Below are 27,407 nucleotides of genomic sequence, written 5' to 3'. Positions count from 1 at the left end.
AATTATGACATTGTTCAAACAGGCATTTATTTTTATCATCGTCATGTGGTTTTGGTATCAGGAATCATGATACTAAAGTTGGTATTGTATCAAAGTCAGAATTCGGATATCGTGACAACACTAGTGCTGGTCAAGTGATGGCTTTCTACTTCCTCGAATGCTTAGTTGAGTACTGTGCATTAACCCTTACTGTGTTGTGTGTGCGTGTGTGTGCGTGTGCGTGTGTGTGTGTGCGTTGTGCCTTTCCAGATAAATCCCGGGCTTTCTCACCTCATGGGGAAGCCAAGAAGCAGGCACTGGGCCCAGAGGATGCCAGGGGCTCTAACATGGGTCGGCCAGTGCTGTCACCCTACCCTCTGTCCCCTCGAGACATGGCCAAGATCAGCCATGACCAACACCTGCTGCACTACAACACCTGTAAGTTCCCTCTCCTCGGGAGCCCTTCTGCATGGTCCTATCCCAGTCTTTATGCTGGAGATATAGTCTAATCCCCACGGTTTGTGTGTGTTTTTGCTGTGGCTGCCTTTAAACTATGGAACAGTCTTCCACTGCCAATTAGATCTGCCCAGACCCTAGGGAGTTTTAACACTTTCAGTGCCAGCCATTAGACGAAGCCGTCTGTAGCGACGCCACCACTAGATAGATAGGGATCCGTCACCTTGTTTGTAGAGCTATAATAACTATATTCTATATTATAGCTATGGATACAATACTATGGCCCATTTGACATCACCTATCTATCGTTCAATATGTGAAAAATAATAAATGTTTCCATCCATGCGTTCCCGTGTTATACCGTGGTGAATATAAGTATGGTTTTAGAGCGGTCTAGGGTAATTCATGAAATGCTGAGTTATAGCCCTACACGTTGATTCCACTATAGACGTTGCCATTTCTTGCCTGTATACGCTATTATCCCGAAATCAAATCTATATCATAGGTATTATGTTCCATCATGAATGCATGAAAGGGTCGTTTCTGATTATTTGATTGTCAGTAACGGCATTCGTATTCAACACTAAAAACGGTTATCAGCCCGATCTGTATGAAAGCATTGCAGGATCAAGCTAAAATTTACGTCAGATCGTTCTTACCTGCGATCGGGAGTATTCCAAAAATAATATTCCAATTGTTTGATCGCCATCTGGTACATCCAATGTCCATTTGGCCCACGGCATAATCCACAACAACATACTGTATCGATCGGGGATATTTGATGTGCGTCAATGGAACCGGGACCACCGTTCGCCTTGGCCGACAAGGTAAAAATGAAACCCGAGACCTTTGGCCATCCCACAGGGGAAGATACAAGGTTAGAAAGGGTGCTCCATACACCGTCTAGCGGGATGCGGCCGGTATTGCACCTTGGGGACCTCAGACTCATTCCATATGGTGGATAATGAATAGAAATATCGAAAAACTACCCAGAAACGACTTAAGTAGTTTTTGCCAACCAAAGTGTTAAAACACAGCTGAAGACTCACCTGTTTTTATTGGATTTTTGAGGCTTGGTGATCCCTGGTCGTGTCGTGATTGTTTTTAATGTATTGTAGTTTTTGACTGTATTTAACATTTTTATTTTTTATATTGTAAAGCACTTTGGTGCAACTTCGGTTGGTTTTAAATGTGCTATAGAAATAAAGTTGACCATGACCTTGTGTGTGTGACAGCGTTCCAGCAGGCTGGCCACTCCGCACCCCCTGGTCTGCAACAGGACGGCTCCAGGCTGGCAGCAGTGAGACCCCTCCACATGCCAGAGCCGCCTCCTCTCATCTCCTCCACCAAACCAGGGGGCTCCATCACACAGGTACAAACGCTCTCAGTGTACAGTTGTGATTAGAGAGGATCAAGAGAAGAGGGTGTAGTTTGAGATGGGTCAATAGGGAGGTTGAGCAAACTGTGCCCTATGGGGGATTGTTGTACTGCACCCTGCTTTAAAAATACATGTAGGTTTTCTGTTCTGCTTATTCTGTATATTGCAGCACCTGAAGAGAGTAGATATATACTGCAATGTAATAAATGGTTAAATCTATGAAATGACTTGTGTGAAATAACTCACTGTTGTTTCTGCAGGGCACCCCAGTGCAGTTGCATAGCCCAGCTCATGGGTTGGACCATGGGAAGATTCCACCCACGCCAATGGGTTTGTCTTGGATGGATCAGAGGAAAGTGGGTGAGTCCAAGTGTCTGGAGTGGCTGAAGCACTCCCAGCCTTGGTTTGCTGGTGAGTTGCCCTCTACTTTACCTTCAATTCAAACAGTTCTGTTGTCCCCGACAACAGCGCTGACGTTTCTCTCTCCTTGCCCTCTTTCAACGTCCCTCGCTCCCTCTCCCGCTGTCCCGACTTCACCTTCACCAGGTCCTTTTCCTGTGGTGAAGCAGGAGCAGCTGTCTCCGCGCTGTTCGTCCTCCCAGGCTGAGAACCTGTCCACCCAGGGGATGTCCCATGATGGTGCTGGACGCGGTAGGTCACACGCTGGACAGGAAACAAACCTGCTCCTTTTTTACCAGCCACAGAGGCTTGCAGATTCCAACATTCACCAGTTACTTGCAGCTTTTACCAGCCGAAAGGCTTTTTAGGATTGAGAGGACCATCCAAACAACCGTTTTTTCTGGTTGAGTTGACAAACTTACCAGCCAAAGCCAAAATATACCAGCATTTGGCTTTGGCTGGTGGTAATTTGCCACCCTGGTCAGAGTTTTCCTCATAAATAAGCTGCTGTGCTTGGCAGCACTGCCTCCACTTACTACAGCTTCTCTTACTCTGTGCCCATTTTTCACTGTGCAGGCTCCATGCCAGCGGTGCAGGGGGGAAGCATCACCAAGGGTATCCCAGGGACCAGAATGCACCAGGACTCTCCTATCTCTTACAGAGGAGGCTCCATCACTCAGGTAAGCTCTCACCAGAAATGGTTACAGCTGGTCCAGCTGGTTTAGGTTAGGGTGGGGTGAGGTCTCCATGGAGGTTAGGGTTAAGGTAAGGGTTAGGTTTGTAAACATCGTTTTAGGTGAAAAGTATGACGAGGTCCTGCATTGTACCGATTAGCCAAGTGCACCAACTAGGGCATGGGGGGAAAAGAGGCTCTCGGGCTGGAGTGGTTGGCTGGCGGGGCTATCTCCAGCACTTTCTCCAGCACTTTCAGACTCTCAGCTTTGACCTAAAAGTCTCACTGGGCCGTTGATTGTACACCTCCAATGAAATGGGGGGCAGCAGCAGAGAGGTGTTGAGAAGTCATGAGGCAGCGTGGAAAGCCAGCGAGGCAGGCCAAGTGCTGGTGTGACATAACCACAGCTACTGACTAGCTCTGGTTGCCCTAGCAACAGGTACACATTGTACCAAGTCTGTTCCCTCCCTTTATTTATCTGTTTACTCTGGACGCTGGCTAAGCCCAGTCACATACGCCTTCTGTATTATCACAGCCAACTGGTCTGAAAGAAAGGACGGCTGGTGGGGGGGGGGGGGGGGGGTTAGGGAGGTCATATATAATCAGAGCTGTAGTGGAGGCTGCGTAACTCGTTTGTTTGTTTAGCTGGCTGCTAGCTGGATTGATTATCGTGTGTGTGTGGGCACACAGATAAGGCAGTGTTGCATCAGGTAGATGAGGGTTGCCTTGGTCAGGGTTACCTGATCCTGTAAGCAGAAGCAGAACTCAGCCTGTCCCTACCTCTAGTACACTCTGCCCCCTGACCTTCACCAGCGGCTCCACTGTCCCTGGAAAGAGCTGTAATCAACAGACAGGAAATGTGATCTAGGGCAACACATGTCCCTCCTCCTCACCCATCCATTCTTTGTGGATCTAGCCCTGAGACTTGTTACACGCGATGCTAGTCAGTCTCGGAGTTGTCTCGGAATGGATTTGATAGCTTTTTTCTGCGTCTCCGTAGACCGTGCCGCACCACCGTTTTAATGTCTTAGTGAAGATTGATTTATATGAAAACTAGGGATGTTCGATATTGGCTTTTTTACCGATACCAATATACCGATATTGTCCAACTCTTAATTTCCGATACCGATATCAACCGATACCGATATATGCAGGGTTTCCCCCCCCCAAAAAACTGAATAATTTCAGGTAATTAACATTACATATCTCTTGTTGTGGAATTAACACAACATTATGCATAAATTTCACAATAAATAAAATCAAAATTTGTTCTTAGTTGCTTGCCTGGGTAAATAAAAGTTAAATAAATGTAAAAAAAAAAAAAAAAAAAAAAAAAAATTTGAATACCGATCATTTCCGATATCACATTTTAATGCCAATATCGGCCGCCCCGCCAGGGCAATGGTAGGGGAAACACTGCCTTCACCCACCATGGCTGAACACTGACTCAGAAAAAATAAATAACGCACATCCTCCGTTTGTTGGTGCTGAGCCAAACTGTAAAAACAGTAATACATAAGAACAAAGTGGGGCTCGCAACTCACTTGTAGTTCCAAGGTGTTTTAATAGACAAAAAAGGCAGTAGATGCGACGTTTCAACCTTACCGGTTTATGCTTGAGGAAGACCGGTAAGGTCGAAACGTTGCATCTACTGCCTTTTTTGTCTATTAAAACACCTTGGAACTACAAGTGAGTTGTGAGCCCCGCTTTGTTCTTATGAACACTGACTCACCCTCAGTGTATAGGCAGTGTGACTCAAGTTCTGACAGAACCTGGTGCCACAATGTCACCCGCTGTCAGCGGAAAGCTGCAAGCAGTTGTACTGTTTATAATTGACTTATCTCAAACCTGCCCTCTTTTCTTGTTCTTCCAATCACAACTGTCGCTTCCCTCGGACAAACGGAGTTTCCAACAGTTGTGATTGGAGGATCAAGAAAAGAGGGTGGGGTTTGAGGTCAGTTCAGGAAAGGGCCACATTTTGTTTTATTTGAAGTGTGTTGGTGTTAGTGTTGTTGTTTGTCCAACGTCTCCTCTGTGCTACCTGTATGACCTGATGAGGTGTAACATCCAATGTTGGGAAAGTTCACTTTCTACATGAACTAGTTCAGTTCACAAATTTTTTAATGAACTAGTTCAGTTCATAGTTCATAATTCAACATTTTGAACTAGAGTTCATGGTTTCAAAAATTAACTAGTTTATAGTTATTTTTTCAATACGTTGCTGCGAGCTATTATTTGTCAAAATGATTGCCACAACCCAATATAGAACCACAGACAGCAATCAGAATACTGGCATTTCCATCACACTGTGATTATTTATCAGTGTTTCCCCTACCATTGCCTTGAAGGGGCGGCCCGCGTCGCCTGTAACGAGTCGCTCTTCGGTGTGCGCGCCCGTCCCAAATCTGGCACACTTTTGAACGAAGTTATACTGTGATAGAGTGCCGAGAATGAACGCGTTCACAATTACGTTCATCTAGCGGAAATACAGTATGTTCAGTTCACGTTCGGCCAAAATATGAACGTGTTCAGGTACATCACTGGTAACATCCCATCTCCCCCCGCTCTTCTTCACAGGGCACCCCGGCTGACGTGCTGTACAAGGGAACTATAACTCGTCTGATCACAGAGGACAGCCCCAGTCGGGCCGAGAGGGAGCGAGATGAGGCTCTGTCCAAGGGCCATGTGGTCTATGAGGGCATCAGCGGACACATCCTCACATACGACCGTAAGTACTTCAGCCGGGGATTCCCCAACATTTTAATTAAAGATCCAGTACAATGATGTTTTAATTCAGTCATAAATTGATTATTGTGGAATTGTTAATATCATAAGTATAATTTTTTTTTCTGCTATTCTCACTCAAGTAGGCCTAATACAGAACAAGTGGCTCTCGGTGTTGACTCGTGAAGGAAACAACATTTTGCTTATTACGGTATATAGGTAACCTTTCCTCTCCTCCAAGAGCGCTCGGACAGCCTTCTCTCCTATTTGTGTCCGAATAGAACGTTCCTCACCTCCGTCATGTTCAATATCTTTACTGAACGAAATTATGAAGAAAACAAATCACCTTCCCATTCTGTGCCGTCTCTTGGCGTCTCGTCCTATAGCCTACTCATCCTTAATTGTGGTTTCAAAGTCTGGTCATTTGAGCTTGTAAGAGGCTACACACCTGGCAAATGTGAAACAGGGGACCCAGTGAAAGCCTACAAAAAAAGAAGGCGGGCCAAAGAGCCATGGAGGACAGAGATTCGCTGAGATTCAAGTTTTAACCAGCAAGTCTGATTGAGTGTGATTGAATGACTGACGAAATTATAGGTGTCTTTGTCTGAGTTTTCCAGCTTGTCCAGCGATCGACTCAGAGGCCTCTTGAGATCCACCGGTAGATTGAAAAGACATGGTTGCCCACCTTGATATGCTTGATAGGACTACGCTGATGCCTATGCTGAGGACCAGGACTAGATGTGACTGATAGGACAATCAGAGCAGCTAGATGTGACTGATGGGCGACAGACAGTGGCTCAGGAGGTAGAGCGGTCGTCTGGTAATCGGAAGGTTCCTGATTCAATTCCAGCTCCTCCCGGCAGCATGTGAAAGTGTCCTTGATCAAGACACTTAACCCCTAACTGCTCACGATGAGCAAGTTGGCACCTTGCATGGTCGCCTCCACCGTCTTGTGTGAGTGAATGGGTGAATGTGAGGCATAAGTTGTAAAGCACTTTGGATAAAAAGCGCTAAATGAATGCAGTCCATTTACCATTTATGAAGAGCCAATCAAAGTAACCTGTGTATATTATGTAATGTTTCAAAGGAAGCCGTTTCTGAAAAGGCTTGATTTTGTTTGATATCCAGGGGAATAGGCATCAAACTGCTTTAGTCATTATTTTAACAACAACAAAAACAGCAGCTCTAACATCATGTCAACATACCTTCTGTTTAAAAAAAATGCAACAAGATTGAAAAACAGCATTGTCATTGTATTGAATCTTTCAAGGTACACACTAGGCCATGGATGTTAAGGTGGTTTTGCCCCAGGAACCCCTGATCATGTAAGATTTTAGTTAGTGGATATGATTTTGTACAGAATTCCAAAAATGTCTGGTGGGGACTGAAGATAATCGAGAGTTAAACCTATGATCACATTAGTCATCCCTATGAATCCTCTTATTGTGCTAATGTCTTGTGAATTAAATAGCAGTGAAATTAAACGATTCCTCCTTTTGCTGAGGACCTCTGTGGAATCCCATTAAACCCCACTTTGAGAACCACTGCTCTAAGCAACATGCTTATAATTTACACACTAAAGGTCTTTTCACACGGTAAGCGACATACCCGCTTGTATCCTTCTCTCCATGTGCCTCATGTGAATAGACAGGCAGACTCCACGAGTAAACGCCAGTCGCTCTGCGCACAGTAACTATAGAAACGACTTCTCTGCACTGCTGTATCCCTGCCGGTAGATCATGCTATGCAATGAGTAAGGGATAATGTATAGCTACGAGGTCATTGTCGCAAAATAATTGACCGACACGGAGTTTAGAACACAGAGGCGCCGCGCCGAGGTGTTCTAAACGCAGTGAAGGTCAATTATTTTGCGACAATGACCGAGTATAGCTATACATAATCCCGCTTATTACATGGCTAACTTACTAACAATATACCTAATTCATTTTACACCATCGACAAGACGAGATCAAATGCAGACGCAGTTGTTCTGTGGCTCCGCTGTGATCGCCGGCAGCCGGCAGGTCTGTGGTCTGATTGCACTAATGAGTGCAGCTGTGCATAATGGTAATGCTTAGCTTTCGTGACTGCGACCAAAATGCTTGATTGTGATTGGTCAATAGCGATCTGTTACCCGTATCAGCGGTCATTATTGCGCGTTGCCCATGGCAGCGGTCAGTTATCGAGAAATAATTCACCGCTGTCATTTGGCGAATGTTAAAACGCCATGTAATAATATTAGTTAATGTTCCTGACTAGCTAACATCAGGCTGTCTGACAACGGTTAATGTGGGTATTATTGATTTATTGATTGAAAACGTTATTAACAGATTGCAGAATGGGTACAATACAGTACGGCTCAATACAAAACAACTGCTAAGAGGATGCAGACCAGAAAAATACTTTCTTCTTGTTTACATCGGGGTCCTCCATTTTCAATTCATCAGGACATTTATGACATACAGATATACAGAACTGTGTAGTAAAAAGAGATCATAAAAAATATATACATCATGGGGCCTCTCAGGGAGCTCATACAGAACCAAGCATTTCACTGCAATGTACATGTACTTTATGTGACAAATAAAACAACTTGAATGACCACTTCTGATCAACAAATATTGTGAGAGCTCATAGGCTACACTCCCCGTCTGAAAAGACCATAACAGTAAACGTATCCTTTAACCCTCAAACCTTTCTTTTATTATTTCAAACCGTCAGGCTCGGCTTCTCAGAACCCAAAAGACGACAGCCGTGGTCCTGGGCAGCCTGGGGAGATCCTGGGCCTGAAGCGACCCTACGACATCATGGAGGGAGGCATCTCCAGAGGGCTGCCTATGAGGGACACTCTGTCTGCAGCCAACTGTGAGGGTAAGAAATGAGAGAAGCTGTTCAGTCTTCTGCTGTAATGACGGCACGTGCCAGGCTCCAAATTGGCGACTATCTAGACTGGACCATTATCTCTTTGAATGGGGGAATTATCCGAATTATACATATTGTACATACTAGGGGTGTAACGGTACACAAAAACCATGGTTTGGTACGTACCTCGGTTTTGAAGTCACGGTTCGGTAAGATTTTAGTACAGTGGGAGTAAGTTTGCAGAATGTGGCTTTCCATCTTCCACTCGGGGGTGATTTAGTGTGCAGTTACTGTTAACACATTGGACGCCAAAAACGAGTATACTCGTTATTGCCCTCCATGCGGTGTGCACCAGAAACTAGTTAACTCGTTTTTGGGATCAATATTTCATTTTTTCGCCATGGCATTCATAATTCATCCAGCCTCCCTCCGCTGCTGCAGCTGGACCCTGTCTGATATTGCAACGCCTCAATACCGCCGCCTGGTGGATGTCGGGCGAGTTACACTCCAAGCCAAACCGGAAGTGGTGCTCGGTGCATCGAGGAAATTCCTCCGGCAGTAATATCTTGTAGCGTGGGTCTAGATACACACTCGAGTGCATGGGATCGCTTTCGAAACGCAATAATCAATATGATTTCGGCGTTTATTGCGTCATACAAACGGGAAATTGATCTAGCAGATTGACGTCAAATAATTGGAATATTTTTCCTCCAGTCTCATCGGCGAACGGTAAGAGGAATATAACGTTATTTTCAGCCCGATTGTTTATTAATTTCACGGCAATCCATCTGATCAACGTATCAACCCGTAGTAAAAAAAGACACTACTGACGATCAAGGAATTATAAACGACCCCCCCCCTTTCCTTCACGCATGATGAAGCATAATGTATACCGATCATATACATTTGAATTTCTTAATATAGCGTGTATAGGAAAGAAACGCCAATCGATAATCTATCATATGCGTCAGGGCATATAGAATAGAATAGACTTTTGATTGTCATTGCACACAAGTATACAACGAAATTTCAGGGGAGCTCCCACAGACCGTAGTACAATATATACATACATGTAACACATAACACTACATATAACAGAATATTTTAAATAATAAAGTGCATGATGAGCGGTAACATAGTGGTTATCAAGTCCAGGTAAGTGCATGGTGCACGTGAGGGGACAGTCAATGAGAGTTTAACAGTCTGACTGCTTGGGGGAAAAAGCTGTTCATAAATCTTGAACTCTTCGCATGTATGGACCGGTATCTCCTCCCTGAGGGAAGGTGCTGAAAGAGGTGATGTGCTGGGTGAGACTGGTCCTTGATAATACACTTGGAGCGGTGGAGGCAGCGGGAGGTGAAGACTGAGGTGATGTTTGGTAGAGGAGTCCCGACGATCCTGCCTGCCGCCTTCACCACCCTCTGTAGAGCCTCTTGCTCTGCCTTTGTGTAGCTGGAGATCCACACAGACACACCGTAGGTCAGCACACTCTCAACCGCACAATGATAAAAGTTGACAAGGAGATTTCGTGGCAGGCCAGCCTGCTTCAGCTTCCTTAGGTAGTATAGGCGTTGCTATAACTCGCGTTTTAGGAATTACTGCAGAAAACCTTAAAAACATACTTATATTCTCGACGGTACTAACACGACAATGTATGAATGAAAAAATATAACGTTCCCACATCCGGAACGATAGATACCCGATGTTGAATGGGCCATAGTAATTGTCGATATAGCTATAATATTTAAAAAGTTATAGCCCTGCAAAGAAGGTAAACATCTCCATAGGGTTACAGCACTGGCAGAGACTGGGCATAAGGATGGGTACAATGCATGGCGGACAATGTGTTAAGTAGGGCTGTCAACGAATATTCTATATTTGAATTAATAATTGACATGTAATTTTTTTATATATATTTTTTTAAACATACATTCAATTGTGAAAATGATTAACTCATTCAGCGCCAGCTATTAGACGGGTCCCGTTGTAGCAATGCCACGCTTTAAAAGATAGGAGTGTGTCACCTTGTTTGTAGAGCTATAACTATATTATATATTATAGCTATGGATACAATACTATGGCCCATTTGACATCAACTATCTATCGTTCAATATGTGAAAAAGATTTTTTTTTTCATCCATACGTTCCCGTGTTATACCGTGGTGAATATAAGTATAGTTTTAGAGTGGTCTGGGGTAATTCCCGAAAGGCTGAGTTATAGCCTCATACGTGAATCCTACTATAAGCATTGCCGTTTCTTGCCTGGACACACTACTATTCCCAAATCAAATCTATATAATAGGTATTATGTTTCATCATGAATGCATGAAAGGGGGGGGGGGGTAGTTTCTGATTATTTGATTGGCAGTAACGGCATTCGTATTGAACACTAAAAACGTTGATCAGCTCGATCGGTATAAAAGCATTGCACAATCAAGCCAGAATTGACGTCAGATAGTCCTTACATGTGATCGGGACTCGGGAGTATTCCAAAAATAATATTCCAATTGTTTGATCGCCATCTGGTCCATCCGATGTCCATTTGGTCCACGACATAACCCACCACAACATATGGATCGGGAGCATTTGACTCGCTTCAATGCAACAGGGAGGCGTCTATACTTTTACCAACCCAGTTCCGCGTTCGCGTTCTGCGATCTGATTGGCCACTGACGTTTCTGGTCATGTGACATGTGCGCCAATCGCGTGACGCCTGTTTCTGCGCCTATTTCCGCCTTGAACAGCCTGCAAACTACCTAACGCCTAGTTTATCACTGGTTAAGCTTAGGAGACTCTTTCGAAGTTGGTTAAGGTTAGAGTTTGGAATCAGGGCTGGTGTTCTATCGCCCTGCTCTAAGACAAACTCTAACCTTAACCAACTTCGAAAGAGTGCCTAAGCTTAACCGGTGATAGAAACAGGCGTCACGCGATTGGCGCAGATGCCACATGACCAGAAACGTCAGTGGCCAATCAGATCGCAGAACGCAACGCGGAACTGGAAATGGTTGGTAAAAGTAATGACGCAACTGGGAGAACTGCTCGACTGGCCCGACCAGAAAACTGCGCCCGGAGACATTTGACCATTGCACAGGCCAAGATATAAGGTTTCAAAGGGTGCTCGATACCGCTGTCTAGCTGGATGCGGCCGGTATTGCACTTTGGCGATCTCAGACTCATTCCCTATGGTAACACCAAGGTCCCTGGATGAATAATGAATACAAATATCGAATAAAAGAATAAACGACCAAAACCTGAGATATCTCTGGTCTGGCAGCCAACGCATGGCGAGTTAACCCGACTTATCTCGGGTTTGGCAATTAAAGAGTTAAGCATGGCATGATGGCAGAGAATTCAGAACCCAACTCGGTTGCGAAGACAGTGATTTGCACTCTGAGCAATCTAAAAGCCCAGTTTGGAAATACTTTGGATTTTGATCAACTTGTGGAACCTCGAGACAAAGTTGTATGCAAGCTATGTAAACTACAGCTGGTCTACCTTCTTTTTTTATGCTAACGCTATTTTGGGAGTTCTAGCGTCAAGAATGTAAGTAGCCTACTTTTTAGTTTTTAGCACTTTATTGTAGGGCTGTCCCCGACTAAGGATTTGGATAGTCGACTTTCTATTGGCCGAAATTAGCCGATAGTCGACTATTAGTCGACTATAATTTTTTTTTAATAAAATAGAAAAAATTAAAAGTATAATTTTTTTTTATTATTTTTTGTATCATTCCATTTGGGCTGTGGGGGGTGCTTAACACTTTGGTTGCCTTGGGTTAAATTAATGATATACCATAGATTGCCAGCGCTATTTGTCTATGGAGAAAGTCCCCTTCTTTGCAGGGCTATAACTTTTTAAATTCTATTGCTACATTGCCATTATTAGGGCCCATTCAAAGTCCTATATGTATTGTTCATTGTGTAGCAACGTTAAACTTTTTCATTCACATATTCATAGTAAAGTATGGTCTAATGTATAAGTATGTTTTCATCTCTTTCTGCAACTTTCTCCAGAACGTGATATATAGCCCCAAATGCATTATATTGATGATGAAATACAGTTTGATGGCAATCAGCGCGATATAAAAAATTCCAACTAGACGTACTTCTAGAAGTTACTACACGTCATCTGATGTTGACCGGATGGGCGAGGGGGCGTTTATAATTCCGTGGGCAGCGTTATACCAAGCATCTAATGTGGGTCAAATGTTGATAAAAGCAGTTAGTATCGAAGATGGTAACGTTACACGCTGAAACTCACCCCAGTCTCCGCGCGCCGTTGGGCGATCATCGTCGAGTAGAAATTTTATCATTATGGGATATATTATTACCCGGTCCATCTCCAGCTTGTATAATGGTATATACGTCCAAATCATGTTGTTTATCGAGTTATTGGCAATCGATCGCTATGTAGAGTGACGAGCTAGAATGCCGGAACCTATACCGAGTGGCCGGAAGTAATAGGGCCGACCAGCAAAACCTCTACTGCGCTTCCTGTTAAGCGGTTGCGCCGATCGGCCACCAGATGGCGCTCCTGAACCGCCAGAGAGCTCAGTGGGTCCTGCTGGTGGACCTCAGGCCAGCGGAGGGGGAATATGAATCCGATTCCAGATTTTTGAAATATTGATATAAGGACGCTGTACAGCGTCCCCCGGCAACTTTAGCATGGCCAGCAATGACGCTGTAAAGCGTTTTTAGGCAGTCAAAGTGTTAATGTCTGAAGGAGTCGACGGAAGGCTTCTTGTCCTCTGCAAAAGCATGCAATCGGTCCACTGATGGATACATCTTGATATTTGTCTAGTCTAGTGTGTTCATTAGATGGGTGAAATCCTCTTTCAGTGCCTCTGTGCCTGTTTTCTTAGGTAGTTAGCCTCTGGTATGCATGCCATTAGCGTTAGCCACGCTTCTAGGCCTCTTTTCTTTTGGAAAGAATGAAAAAAAATATATATAATTATTATAATAAAAAAATTTATTCTTTTGCATTCGACTAAGAGGTTGGGTGTCTTCTAGCTCTGGCTTGTTGTTTGCGTTCGCCATACTATTAGGCTATGGCTAAATTACAGGTACACACAAGGGTGTGCGTGGGCTGAACGAACAACATCCGGCCCTTTGCGCAAGTAATATTTTGGGATGGGGGAAATTGAATTTTGGAAAAAAAAAATATATTCTGCATGCGTTAGTGCAGACCTGGGCATTGTACGGCCCGCGGGCCAAATACGGCCCGCGGGATCATTCTGACCGGCCCGCAAAAGATTACATGATAATAATTTTTTTTTTAAATGTAAAAAAAAAAATTTATATATATATATATATATATTTTTTTTTACTTTTTTCTTTTCATGTCAACGTTCACACGCACAATATACGCTTACCTAGGATTTGACTTGATTCAACAACAAAGCAGTCGGGGCAAGCCGAAAACGGTCGAAAGTGTGGTTATTTGAAGTTTTGATTTTTTGTTCACAACTGGGGTAGGTAGATTACATTTTTAGAGACTAAAGTACAGAAAAAAGGTACCGTTGGGTACCGGTATCAATTCATAGGTACCGGTACCGTATCGGTTCAAATGTGAACGGTACCCATCCCTACTGAACACACAACTGCAGGGCAAGGGCATTTTTGCTCATGAAATGCATAGCCATGTGAAAGCCTTCATGACAAAGTTGCAATTAATTTCAAGGCAACTAGGCAACAACAATCTCGAACACATGAAAACCCTGAAAGAAGTCAAACCATCAGCTGATCACCGCTGATCACTTTCCAAACATGAGGAGACATGCTCAGAAGATGTTGGTTCTCTTTGGATCCACCTACATGTGAACAGACATTCTCAGTCATGACGTTTACCAAATCCAGGTACAGATCCTCTCTCACTGATGAACATCTGTCAGCTGTGCTTCGCATCTCCACCTCAGACATTCAACCTGACTTTGATGGACTTGTTAAAGCTCAAAAGAGACTGCATTTCTCATACTGAATGAAAAAAAGAACTGAAGAACACTAAAATGTGGGAATATAACAAGTGAAATGGGACACTTGTTTCTTTTTTTCTGCACAGTAAAAAAAAAGAACTGAACGCTAAAATGTGGAAATATAACAAGTGAAATGGGACACATGATATATATATATATTTTTGCACAGTTCTGAAAACATTAAATGTTTAATATAGGCATGTAAAGTCAAAAAGGCTACAAAACTGGGACACTTTTCTTTACACAGTTCAGTCACATGTCTTGTTTATTTTGGCTACAAAGATGATGTGATGTCTTTATAAAGCTAAGAAAATCCTTGTTTCAATAGTATATGAAACTCAAAATGCCCTTTGTTATTAATGTGACTGAAAATTAGTTAAATGTTTCAGATTTTGTTTATCATTTTGGAAATTCTATTTGAATAAATGATATTTTTGAAAGCTAACCTCACCTTTTAATTGCCAAATAATAACATACACTCTTACCAGCGGTCAAAACAATGCCATTTACTGCTTTTTATATAGAAATAAAATGTATATTATGCATAATTGAGTTTGGAATTTTGGCCCGGCCCTCCAAAATATTTTCAGTTGCTCATTTGGCCCCCTGGGAAAAATAATTGCCCACCCCTGCGTTAGTGGTTAGTGGTTAAAGTAACGTTGCATTAATTCGGTACACAGCGTGTACTGAACCGAAAGTCCCGTACCGAAACAGTTTGTTATGAATACGTGTACAGTTACACCCCTAATACTTACATATCTTTGTTTTCCAAGAGGAGTATGGTGGGGCAAACAGATCTTATAAATCTTTAATAGACTGATATTGAGTGTGAGTAATGACCGACATTTTGACGCAGCAGTGTCTTCTTCAGAGCTGCTCCCTCTCTCAAGTATTGTTTCCCATTCAAGTCGCTGGTGAATTATTTAGACAACACAGAATGTTGTCATTTTGGTTCAAAGGACAATTCTGCTATAGAAAATTGCCTGTTTCCACTGAGCAGCACAGCTTCTACTACTATCCAGTGGCTTCTGCTTACCATGGTAACCACTCACTGTTTGATTCTCAGTGTCTTGGCAGAGTTCACTATAATTCTTTCAAAACTCGCTTTAACAAGCTGCAGTAAATTATAACTTGACTCGACACAAATTCATGCCACACATAATTATTCTCTCTGAATATGTTTCATCTTGTTTGACGAGTGGCGAGTAGTGCCGTTGATGGCGCCATCATTAGTGCTAACAGGATTTTCCCCACATAGTATATTAGACTGTCTCTGGAAATAACACCCCAGTTCACCCCCACCCTTATTCTCACAATGTGCTGCTTCCACTCTGCTTTAATCACATTCTATTTTCATTAATAACAAAACCTCTCTGTCCCACATTCACTCCAGGCCTGATAGGCAGAGCCATGCCCCATGAGAGAGACAGCCCACACCATTTCAAGGATGCTCACCATATCCGTGGCTCTATCTCACAAGGTAGAACAAACCTTTACATTTAGTCATTTAGCTGATGCTTTTATCCAAAGCGACTTACAAATTGTGTACAGCAAGTCAGCAGGAGGCGTACACCTCTGGCGGCTACGGGTAAGTGTGATTGTTCGTCTAGCAGTGTCAAATGCTATACAGTACATAGTAGTATAGACATTTCTTTTTATATCATTTGTTTTAAAATTCAGATATTGATTGAAAAGGTATGTTTTTAGTCGATGGCGGAAAAATGGGCTGGTTTCAGCTGTCCTGACAGGTGGGAAGTTTGGTTCCACCACCGTGGAGCAAAGGACAGAGAATATCCTGCTTCTCTTTGATGACCTCCCAGGAGCTTTCACTATATCTACTTTTCCATATACAACAGGAGGAAAGAGTAATACTTCAAAGACGTTTGTCTGAAATGGTAGACAAACTAGACATGGCACGTTCTGTGTGTTCCCTTCAACCAGGTATACCTCGCCACCTGGACCCTCAGGACGGTTACCTGAGGAGGGAGCCCAAGCAGATGAAGAGAGAGGGCTCCCCGCCCCGCGGGCCCGATCCTATGAAAGGCCGTGAGGCCATGGTGCCCACTGTGAAGGAAGCTGGACGCTCTATCCATCTCATTCCCAGAGAGGAACTCCGACAGCCTGGCAAGGAGGGCATCATAGCACAGGTCAGCACACTGGAGCTTCATTCAAGGAGAATTCCAGCATGGGGCAAAGTTAAGCCCATTCTCCATGGTCTCTTTTTCACTTAGTTAAAAAGATTACCATGTGATTTATTTTTAGAAGCTGTTCACTTTGCCAAACAAGATCAAAAGCAAACTTCAGATTACAAACTTAATGTTGTGATGTAATCTATGGAGGATATTTGTTTCAACAACACTTTCACATAGCCATGCCTTATGATGAAGCATTAAAAAGCAATTGTTTTGTGCCGTGGTCATCCAGTAAGGACTTCCTGAATGCACGCATTGATTTGAAAAGGCTCAACACTTGCTCAACTACTTTGAGCTTTGAGATTTACAAAACAGTTGCTTTTTAATGCTTGTTCATGGAGTTGAAGGAGACGTTAATAGTTTCTAGAAATGACACTGTTAACTAGATCATTGGTTTTGTGATAATGCTGCACATTAATTTCATTAGAGGAAAGGGCGACCCTGGAGAATAAGCTTAACTTTCCGCCCACACCAGAGTTATCCTTTAAACCCTCTGTCGACCTACTCCATCTAGAGATTTGGATACTGTGCACACACACATTCACTGTTTACTATAGATTCAGTTTTTAAATACCACACCTCACAAATCTTTTGAACATTTGCATTTGAAGTTCCAACTGCAGCGTGTCTCTCTTTGACTGGGTTTTCTGTGCTAGCCTAGCAGCAAGTGCTACGTAGGTATCCTGCTAGCATAGCAGCAAGTGCTAGGTATCCTGCTAGCGTAGCAGAAAGTGCTACGTAGGTATCCTGCTAGCATAGCAGCAAGTGCTAGGTATCCTGCTAGCGTAGCAGCAAGTGCTAGGTATCCTGCTAGCGTAGCAGCAAGTGCTAGGTATCCTGCTAGCGTAGCAGCAAGTGCTAGGTGTCCTGCTAACGTAGCAGCAAGTGCTAGGTATCCTGCTAGCGTAGCAGCAAGTACTAGGTATCCTGCTAGCGTAGCAGCAAGTACTAGGTATCCTGCTAGCGTATCAGCAAGTGCTAGGTATCCTGCTAGCGTAGCAGCAAGTGCTAGGTATCCTGCTAGCATAGCAGCAAGTACTAGGTATCCTGCTAGCGTAGCAGCAAGTGCTAGGTATCCTGCTAGCGTAGCAGCAAGTGCTAGGTATCCTGCTAGCGTAGCAGCAAGTACTAGGTATCCTGCTAGCGTAGCAGCAAGTGCTAGGTGTCCTGCTAGCGTAGCAGCAAGTACTAGGTATCCTGCTAGCGTAGCAGCAAGTACTAGGTATCCTGCTAGCGTAGCAGCAAGTGCTAGGTGTCCTACTAGCGTAGCAGCAAGTGCTAGGTATCCTGCTAGCGTAGCAGCAAGTGCTAGGTATCCTGCTAGCGTAGCAGCAAGTACTAGGTATCCTGCTAGCGTAGCAGCAAGTGCTAGGTGTCCTGCTAGCGTAGCAGCAAGTGCTAGGTATCCTGCTAGCGTAGCAGCAAGTGCTAGGTATCCTGCTAGCGTAGCAGCAAGTGCTAGGTATCCTGCTAGCGTAGCAGCAAGTACTAGGTATCCTGCTAGCGTAGCAGCAAGTGCTAGGTGTCCTGCTAGCATAGCAGCAAGTGCTAGGTATCTTGCTAGCATAGCAGCAAGTGCTAGGTATCCTGCTAGCGTAGCAGCAAGTGCTAGGTATCCTGCTAGCGTAGCAGCAAGTACTAAGTATCCTGCTAGCGTAGCAGCAAGTGCTAGGTGTCCTGCTAGCGTAGCAGCAAGTACTAGGTATCCTGCTAGCGTAGCAGCAAGTGCTAGGTGTCCTGCTAGCGTAGCAGCAAGTACTAGGTATCCTGCTAGCGTAGCAGCAAGTGCTAGGTATCCTGCTAGCGTAGCAGCAAGTGCTAGGTGTCCTGCTAGCATAGCAGCAAGTGCTAGGTATCTTGCTAGCGTAGCAGCAAGTGCTAGGTATCCTGCTAGCGTAGCAGCAAGTGCTAGGTATCCTGCTAGCGTAGCAGCAAGTACTAGGTATCCTGCTAGCGTAGCAGCAAGTGCTAGGTGTCCTGCTAGCGTAGCAGCAAGTACTAGGTATCCTGCTAGCGTAGCAGCAAGTGCTAGGTGTCCTGCTAGCGTAGCAGCAAGTACTAGGTATCCTGCTAGCGTAGCAGCAAGTGCTAGGTATCCTGCTAGCGTAGCAGCAAGTGCTAGGTATCTTGCTAGCGTAGCAGCAAGTGCTAGGTATCCTGCTTGCTCAACAGCACTATGGAATGGTACACTTCCCATTTTCAATACCTCCAGTCTGATCGCCCTCTTACTAACCTGTTTTGTTTATTTTCCAGGGTACTCCCATGAAGCAGGAAAAACGCCATGACGTTCGTTCCATTATCGCCAGCTCACCACGTTCCTATCACAACCTGCCCACCCACCTGGAGAGAGGCCGCTACGAGGAGCCCCCTAAAGGACGACCCAGCGCTGTGGTCAGCACAGCCAGCTCCATGGCACGCTCCTCTCCACTCATGCTTGGACCCGAGCAGGGAAGCAAGCCCCACCATAGCCCTGTGGGTTATGATGACAAAGGGGCCCTGAGGGCCCCCTATCCTTCTCACAGAGGGTCACCTCTATCTAGGGAGCAAAGCCAGCGCCAGCATGAAGGTAGGTGTATGTTATACCAGTACTTGATTGATTGATTGAAAACTTTATTAACAGATTGCAGAATGGGTACAGTACAGTACAGCTCAATACATACAATTGTTAAGGGGATGCAGACCAGAGAAAGACTTTCGTCTTGTTTACATCAGGGTCCCCCATTTTCAATTCATCATAACATATATGACATACATGACATACAGATAGACAGTACTGCTACATCTATACATTTATGACATACCAGATTTGCAAATACAATACTGTTTGTGATACGAAAAGAGTCCAGAAAAGAGAGTATACATTTGACGTAGAAACTGTACATTGGAGGAGGTTGGGTTGGTGGGGGGGAGGTTGGGTAGGAGGGGTGGGTGGGGGACACTGTACAACTGTACAAGCAAAACTGTACATTGGAATATTGACAAGACCATACTTGGTAATTTACTGTACATTGGAGGGGGTTGTGTTAGGACATTTACAGGGGCCAGTTTCGAATTGCAGTCTCCCGTAGGTGTTTTTTGAGTGTTTTTGAAAGTGGGTAGTGATTCACATTCCTTTACAGCTTTGGGTAGGGCGTTCCACATTGATGTGGCATAATTGCGAAACGTGTTTAGTCCCTTGTTTGAGCCGAATCTGGGTTTAACATGATTTGTGGAGCTCCCTCTGGTGTTGTGATCGTGGTATTCACTGACCTTTGGGAAGTATTTTGACATGTACTGGGTACCTTGGTCGTGTAGTGTATCTTGTAGACCAGGCCCATTGAAAGTTGCTGTACTCTGTCGTCTACTCTAAGCCATCCTAGGTTGTCAAAGTGGGCAGGGGTGAGGTGGGTTCTAGGAGTAAGGTCAAGCAGTAGTCTGACCAGTTTGTTTTGAGATGTTTGTAATTTTGTTTTTAGCGTCTTTGAGGTGCTTTGGTACCATGAGGTGCAAGCATAGTCGTAGTACCCTTGAATGAGTGCTCCTGCCAGAGTCTTCAGGGTATTCTTGTTTACCAGTGAGGAGATCCGGTACAAGAATCAAGTTTGTTGGTTGACTTTTTTTATTACATTGGATGCCATTTTGTCACCGGAAAGATTTGCCTCTAGGATGGAACCCAGGTAGGTAATTTCTTCTTTCCTTGTGACAATATTGTCACCCACTGTAACTGAGAAGCCGTCTGTCTTGCTGAGTTTGTTATTTGAACCGAAGAGAATGGACTCTGTTTTGACCATGTGTAATGATAGTTTGTTATCAGCGAGCCATATGCAGATTTTGCCTAGTTCTGAGCTGAGGGTTTTTTCAACCTGTAACTTGTTCTTGTCAGAGACCAGCAGGGCTGAGTCGTCCGCAAACAGGAACAAGTTGCAGTCACAAGCTGACGACATGTCATTTGCATAAATTAGGAACAGTAGCGGACCTAGTATGCTTCCTTGTGGAACACCACAGCTCACTGTGAGGGGGGGGGATAGGGTACCGTTTACCTCCACCATCTGCTCTCTCCCCTCCAGGTAGGATTGCATCCAGCTCACTGATAGACTATCAAAACCAATTGCTTTTAGCTTGTCAATCAGAATGGTGTGATTGACAGTGTCGAAGGCCTTTTGTAGGTCCAGCATGACCATGCCGCAGTATTTGCCCGCGTCCACCTCTTGTTTGATGTGGTCGTTTAAATAGAGAAGGCATGTGTCAGTGGAGTGGGATGTTCTGAAGCCAGATTGGAATTCGTAGATTAGATTTTTTTCCGCAAGGTATTTTTCGACCTGTTCGTATACAATTTTTTCCATGACTTTCGAGATGGAGATAAGGATAGAAACAGGGCGGTAGTTGCCTGGGTCTAATTTACTGCCTTTTTTGTGCAGGGGTGTTACTCTCGTTACCATGTTGCCGGTGACTAGGGCAGTGAAGATCTCCTCTTAGAATTCTGTTGATGTTCATTGGCTGTATGTTCTGTAAGATCTCATATTATGGGAAACAGGTTTTGCCTAGTCGTGCTGTGGAGTCAACATTCTGAAGAATTGCTTTGGTGGAAAAACATGCTATTGGTACTAGTTTTTTGGCCAGGGTTGTTGTCTGAAGGAAAACAAATCTTCACATTTAACAAGCTATTCAGAACTGGGCTCATTATTTGTCATTCTTGGAAACAACCAATCACATTTAACCTTTTAGAGCAGGAACATGGCCTACCTCATCTAATGCCCAGTTTTGTAACTTTGTTTTCTTTTGAACATTGCACAGCCAATCAGGGAGGGGAATAATGACCACTACACCCACCAAAACCAGTGTTTTAACCTCTTAAGTCCTAGCCATATTTTCAGAAAATGCACCTAAAAGTACATACCCAAGTAAATGGACCCAGGGGCGTAACTAAGGGGGGGGGGACACATGGGACATGTCCCCGGCATGTTTTCTGAATGCAGTTTTTTTTTTATCCACTTTTTCTCCCATTTTTCTATATTTTCTCCCATCCTAATTTCGTATCATCCAATTCAACCCTCCCCTGTCACGAACGCTGTTTCTTGCCTCCCACAAGCCGGCTGCAATGTGGACTAAGTCATACATAGCACAAGTCCCTTCCGGTACTTGAGGTAACAGCAGTCGCATCTTTTCACCTGCGCAGCTCGATCTCTCAGTGGCGAGGAGTAACGCGTGGGAGGCTCACGCTGCCCCCGACACTTCCTGATTCTACTGCGCAGGCGCACCAACCGACCTGTAGGAGTCGCTGTCCACAACGCCCGATCCCCACCCATCAGTTTCCTACCCCTAATACGGCCAATGTGTATTAGTATGAATGACCAGCTAAACTGAAAGCAATGTGGAGCGCTGGGCTCGAACAGGCAAGCCCAGCGTCTCCGTCATTCGTGGCAAGCGCCTGCCCACTACGCCACGTAGCCGCCCGTTTTCTGAATGCAGTTATTGTCCCCTGCACAATAATAAACGGTGATAGGACCACACAGAAAACGGCTGCTTGTCCATCTCTGAGCCATTGTCATGCAAAGTCAAGTGGCCAGGTGAGCACCCGGCTACGTACTACCGACCACAGCTGTCTTTGCATATCAACAACAGCCAGTCTTCAGGTGTGCTCAAATAGGCTACATAACACCCCTCCCCCAGTTTGGTGTGAAACTGTGAACGATGTGTCTGTGTGACTGATTGCCATGCAATGCAACAGCATTGCTTTGTGTCTGTGAAATATCTGTCTGTCTGTATTTAAAAGCCTCTAGGCTGTTGTTTTATATACATTGTAGATAATAAATAGCGCGATCTCTCTCTCTCTCTCTCTCTCTCTCTCTCTCTCTCTCTCTCTCTCTCTCTCTCTCTCTCTCTCTCTCTCTCTCTCTCTCTCTCTCTCTCTCTCTCTCTCTCTCTCTCTCTCTCTCTCTCTCTCTCTCTCTCTCTCTCCTCTCTCTCTCTTCTCTCTCTCTCTCTCTCTCTCTCTCTCTCTCTCCCTCTCTCTCTCTCTCTCTCTCTCTCTCTCTCTCTCACACACACTACGCAGTACGCACATTCCGAGACTCGCGCGGCATTATGACTTGTCATAAGTGAATTGTATATAGAAACAACTCACCAAAATGTACTTGCACAACTGATTAAAAAAATCTACGAAAAATGGGGGACACCCCCCTTCACCCCCCGTCCCCCCACCCGCAGCGACCATACTACTATACGTAGCACCTCTCCGCCACTGACCACGCCCTCCAAATGTGTCCCCTCCACCACTGACAATGACAACAGAGTTACGTCCTTGAATGGTCCCGTTTGCATGTTCTTGGTATCTAAGGACATCTATGGACCTCAGGGAATGTATTCCCAGTGTAAGATTGTATTGTGTCAGTTACTATGCTTGAGTAAATTGTAATGAACCAAAGGAGCATATATATATTAGGGGTGTAACGGTACACAAAAGCCACGGTTCGGTACGTACGTCGGTATTGGGGTCACGGTTCGGTACGAGTTCGGTACAACAGAAAAAAAATATGTATAATAATTATTATTAATATAATATTTATTATTATTATTATTATTTTTTAAATATATTATATTTATGATACTTATTATAATTATTATTAAATAGAATAATTTTCTATAGGAAAAGTATGTTTCTTTTTTTATTTGATCAGCTGTGCCTGTGAGTCCGGCAATGTATGGGGCTGCGGCACTGCAGATTTACCCTACTCGAGTCCGGCGGGGGAGAATGTTGGTGTGTTTGTTGGTGTGTTTCTTTCCATTGGTTTCATTTGGTCAACATTATTGGGCGAACAAGAAAACGAAAGAAAACTGTAAAATTGTAATGACCCTGCAGCTGTTCCAATGTAAATGTGCCTTTCTCCGTGCACTTTCGCCCGCTCTGAAGTTGGACTCGGTGTGCCCGGCCACGCCCGCTGTTCTCGCATGGACCTCGCGAGTGCCTGCATGTGCGACTGGTGTGTTTGCGCTGTGAGGCGTATTCTTCATATGGCTGCACGTACCGCACCGTGACGGCCGTACCGTAAATTTGCGGGACGAATACACGTACCGTTACACCCCTAATATATATATTTGTTCATCTTTGATGGAGAATAACACCATGCTAACATTGGGCAAAAGTGAAACATTTAAAAATTGCCACTGAGCTCATTCAGCACCTTCTTGAGACCAGGTGTACTAAAAATCTAAGCAAATGAACAAAGGGCAGATGATTTACAGGTTTTTTTTGTAGATACAGTACAGAATTTTGCTTACCGAACACATTTACATTCTACAATATAAATATACAATATCAGGCCTATAAATGACCTTATTATGGCCAAGTCATACGTACATCTATGGATCGGCCCAAATCTCCTCTTTCCAATGGCAGAGTGCAATCTTTTTATGAAATGTCGACGTCCATCGAAAGCCCTGGATCTCCTCTGATAGATTACAGTGTTCTTCAACCTCTAATCAACTCGTCACCTGCTGTTCCATGACTTCCCTCTGCGTTGTGTTTGTGTCATTGGTTGATGGTTATCTCACTGGCTGTCACACACTGTATCACCTCATTGGTACATTCGTAAGCAGAAGAATTGACACTGGAAACGTGGTACCTTTCCTTGAAACGTTATGTTTATTCCATAAACATATCCTCAAGATGGAAACAGTTCTGAAAGTCTTTAAAAAGTCTATTAAATTCATTATTCTATCGATCTCTCCTGTTATCAGCTCGATGGTTTGTTGCGGCCCAGTGGTTAGCCAAAAGCCTTCCCTGTTAGCCGAAGCTAGCTATCTAGTGGCTCCGGAGGGTGGAGGGCCTCCCATCCCCCACCCTCCAGCTTACTGATGTCTCTTTGTCAACGTGTCTACGCGTCTGCCTCGTCTCCTAGTCTGACTCAAACCGGAAGAACTTGCAACTATAAAGTATATTCCTTAGCAACGGCTGCCAGCCCATAGCAACCCCACCCTATCTCATCACTATAGCAGCGGCTTCTCCCCTCCCTAGCCGACCAGCTATCTTTGTTGATGCTAAAGCACCTCGGCCGATGACCTCTGTGCTGCTGGCTGCTATTGCTCCCACAGAGCCTGTGCCCAGTTCAACACACAATACAATGTTTAAACTAATATATCTGTAGATATGTACTTTACCTACATGTCATAACCCTTTAGACCTACCTACATGTCATAACCCTTTAGACCTACAACGCCTGCTAATAATGCATTATATATATCCTGTATATACACACAAATCTTTCCCTGGTTTCAATGGGATAACACACACACAGAGGAGATGTATGTCTCAGCGTTTACAGTTTAACACGGTTAAACTGATATCTATAGGTTGTTATAACCAAAAATGAAAACCATTGATTTCATCACCTCTTTCTTAGGACTACAACGATTTCATGACAGCATCATGTCCTCGCGTCTAAATCATCTGGTTTCCGATGCAATGCACAGAGATTTTTATAAGCTCATATTTAGCTAATAACACTTAAAATCATTGGTAAACAAACATAGTGCTGAAAATATACACATTGACTGCTGTTTTGATAGGGTTAGGGTCTTTACTCTTGGCTACATTTGACAAAGAAACACAACATCACTTAATACGGACTGTATTGATCTATTGCGACGTGAAATAAATATCGGCCAGGTACCGGGCCGGTTGGGGTTAATAATAATAATAATAAATTGGATGGTGAGGAGGTCGGAGTTAGAGGAGCGGAGGCCTTGTGCTGGAGTGTAGGGGTGGAGTAGGTCGGTCAGGTAGGAATGGGCCAACCGTGCAGGGATTTGTAGGTGAGGAGGAGGTTCTTGTAGGGGATTCGGTAGTTGATGGGGAGCCAGTGGAGTTTTTGCAGGGGTGGGGGTGATGTGCTTCCAGGGTTTGGTGCGCGTGAGGACCCTCGCAGCTGAGTTTTGGACGTACTGTAAGCGATCCAGAACCTTCTTGGATGTTAAGAGGTTCAATTCAAGGGAAGAAACAGGTGCAGGGAAATAGATAATCCTAGTTGATTGTAAAATCTAAATGTATATAATATATTTATTTATATTTATATTATTATTATTTTATTTATATATATATATATATATATATATATATATATATATATATATATATATATATATATATATATATATATATATATATATATAAATAAAATAATAATAATATAAATATAAATAAATATATTATATACATTTAGATTTTACAATCAACTAGGATTATCTATTTCCCTGCACCTGTTTCTTCCCTTGAATTGAACCTCTTAACATCCAAGAAGGTTCTGGATCGCTTACAGTACAGCTATATATATATATAATGATTATATAAAATAATAAAAATAAAAGTTTTACGAGATAAAAAAGAAACCTCAGTCTAAAGCATCTTGATCTGCTACCTTCACTCCAGGTTCCAGTAAGAACCAGACTCAGGAGCGCAAGGCCACCCCCACCCCCAGGGAGATGCCTCCCACCAAGTCTCCCCTCCCACCAGGCGTTGCTGAGCAGCAGCAGGCCTCCCTGGCCTACGAGCGGTTACTGCAGGGGCTGGGAGCTGACGTGTACCGTGGGCAGATTCCCCTCGCCTTCGACCCTGCAACCCTGCCCCGCGGCATCCCCATCGACCCAGGTACGTCACCGCTGTGCACCTCAACCAGTGTCACGGTCCATGTTATTATCTATAAAAGCATCTAAGGTATAAAAATTACAAAAAAATTAGACAAAGAACCATATTCACACTCCCAAGAGATTTGAATTAAGTATGAGACTGCAACTACGTCAAACATATTGATTATGGTCTCCTTCTCAATGCTTCAATTGTCAGAAATAAATAGTAGTGTATGTATCTGGTCATGTGAACTTACATCAATGACTAATATGTCCAAACTTTTCGTTCACAGCGGCCTACTACTTGCCTCGCCACCTGGCCCCCAACCCGGCCTACCCTCACCCCTACCCCTACCTAATCCGGGGCTTCCCTGACACGGCGGCTCTGGAGAACCGCCAAACGCTGCTCAACGACTATATCACCTCCCAGCAAATGCACCAGTGGCCTGCAGCTGCTGCCATGGCAGCCCAGCGCTCAGACCTGCTGAGGGGCCTCTCTCCTCGAGACCAGCCCCTCCCCCTGCCCTACTCTGCAGCCCCACGAGGTGAGGCTTGTACCACTCTCACACACACACACACACACACACACACACACACACACACACACACACACACACACGCACACACGCACACACACACACACACAATTATTAAGCCTTCATTTGGGACATTGACCCTTACCTTAACAATTCTTTATTTATTTTTGCCTTTATCTTTTATAACATCCGCATTTATATATATATATACATTTTTTATATATTATATAAATTATAATAATAAAAGTTGTATTATTAAAATGTTTGTGTGTATATATATATATATAAATGCGGATGTTATGGGGGAGCTCCAGTAGCTCACCACGTACCGCGAGTGCTATTTCGGCGCCGTGGACAACCGTGCTCGTCACGGATCTGGGGCTGAGCGAGTTCGAATCCCGGACTGCAGCCGTGCCTTTCCCAGAGTGTCTTCCCCCCCATCTGAACCCTTTCAGCCTGCTTCTGTCGGTCGAACTTGACCAAGTATAAATGCGATAAACGTATAAAAGAGCCAGGGAAATGGCCAAAGTTAAAAAAAAAAAAAAAAAAAAATGCGGATGTTATGGTGACAAACCATGGAATTATATAGAAGAAAGCAAAATGGTCATGCTAACAAAGAGGTAGCTTTTTAGAAGATCTT

At 44.0% G+C, this 27,407-nt stretch overlaps 1 protein-coding gene across 7 annotated transcripts in view; it reads left to right on the top strand.

Annotated features, from left to right (window-relative positions):
* Positions 1–27,407, top strand: part of ncor2 (nuclear receptor corepressor 2) — a 530,049-nt gene that overhangs the window by 434,149 nt on the left and 68,493 nt on the right. For 5 of the 7 annotated variants that reach the window (XM_084332593.1, XM_084332594.1, XM_084332592.1 and 2 more), the window contains exons 24-35: positions 250–417; positions 1,671–1,807; positions 2,074–2,224; positions 2,360–2,464; positions 2,789–2,892; positions 5,463–5,613; positions 8,331–8,480; positions 15,833–15,919; positions 16,381–16,586; positions 18,885–19,197; positions 26,035–26,253; positions 26,525–26,776. In XM_084332593.1, the coding sequence (XP_084188719.1) occupies positions 250–417; positions 1,671–1,807; positions 2,074–2,224; positions 2,360–2,464; positions 2,789–2,892; positions 5,463–5,613; positions 8,331–8,480; positions 15,833–15,919; positions 16,381–16,586; positions 18,885–19,197; positions 26,035–26,253; positions 26,525–26,776 (2,043 nt within the window). The remainder of the gene's footprint in view (positions 1–249; positions 418–1,670; positions 1,808–2,073; positions 2,225–2,359; positions 2,465–2,788; positions 2,893–5,462; positions 5,614–8,330; positions 8,481–15,832; positions 15,920–16,380; positions 16,587–18,884; positions 19,198–26,034; positions 26,254–26,524; positions 26,777–27,407) is intronic. The other 2 variants (XM_084332597.1, XM_084332595.1) reach the window with 1 other exon arrangement.

The sequence above is a fragment of the Notolepis coatsorum genome, assembly GCF_963971535.1.
Source record: "Notolepis coatsorum genome assembly, chromosome: 1".
In the NCBI taxonomy this organism is placed as follows: Eukaryota; Metazoa; Chordata; class Actinopteri; order Aulopiformes; family Paralepididae; genus Notolepis; species Notolepis coatsorum.
Note: the sequence above shows the minus strand (reverse complement) of the source record. Positions and strands in the feature narration are given on the sequence as shown.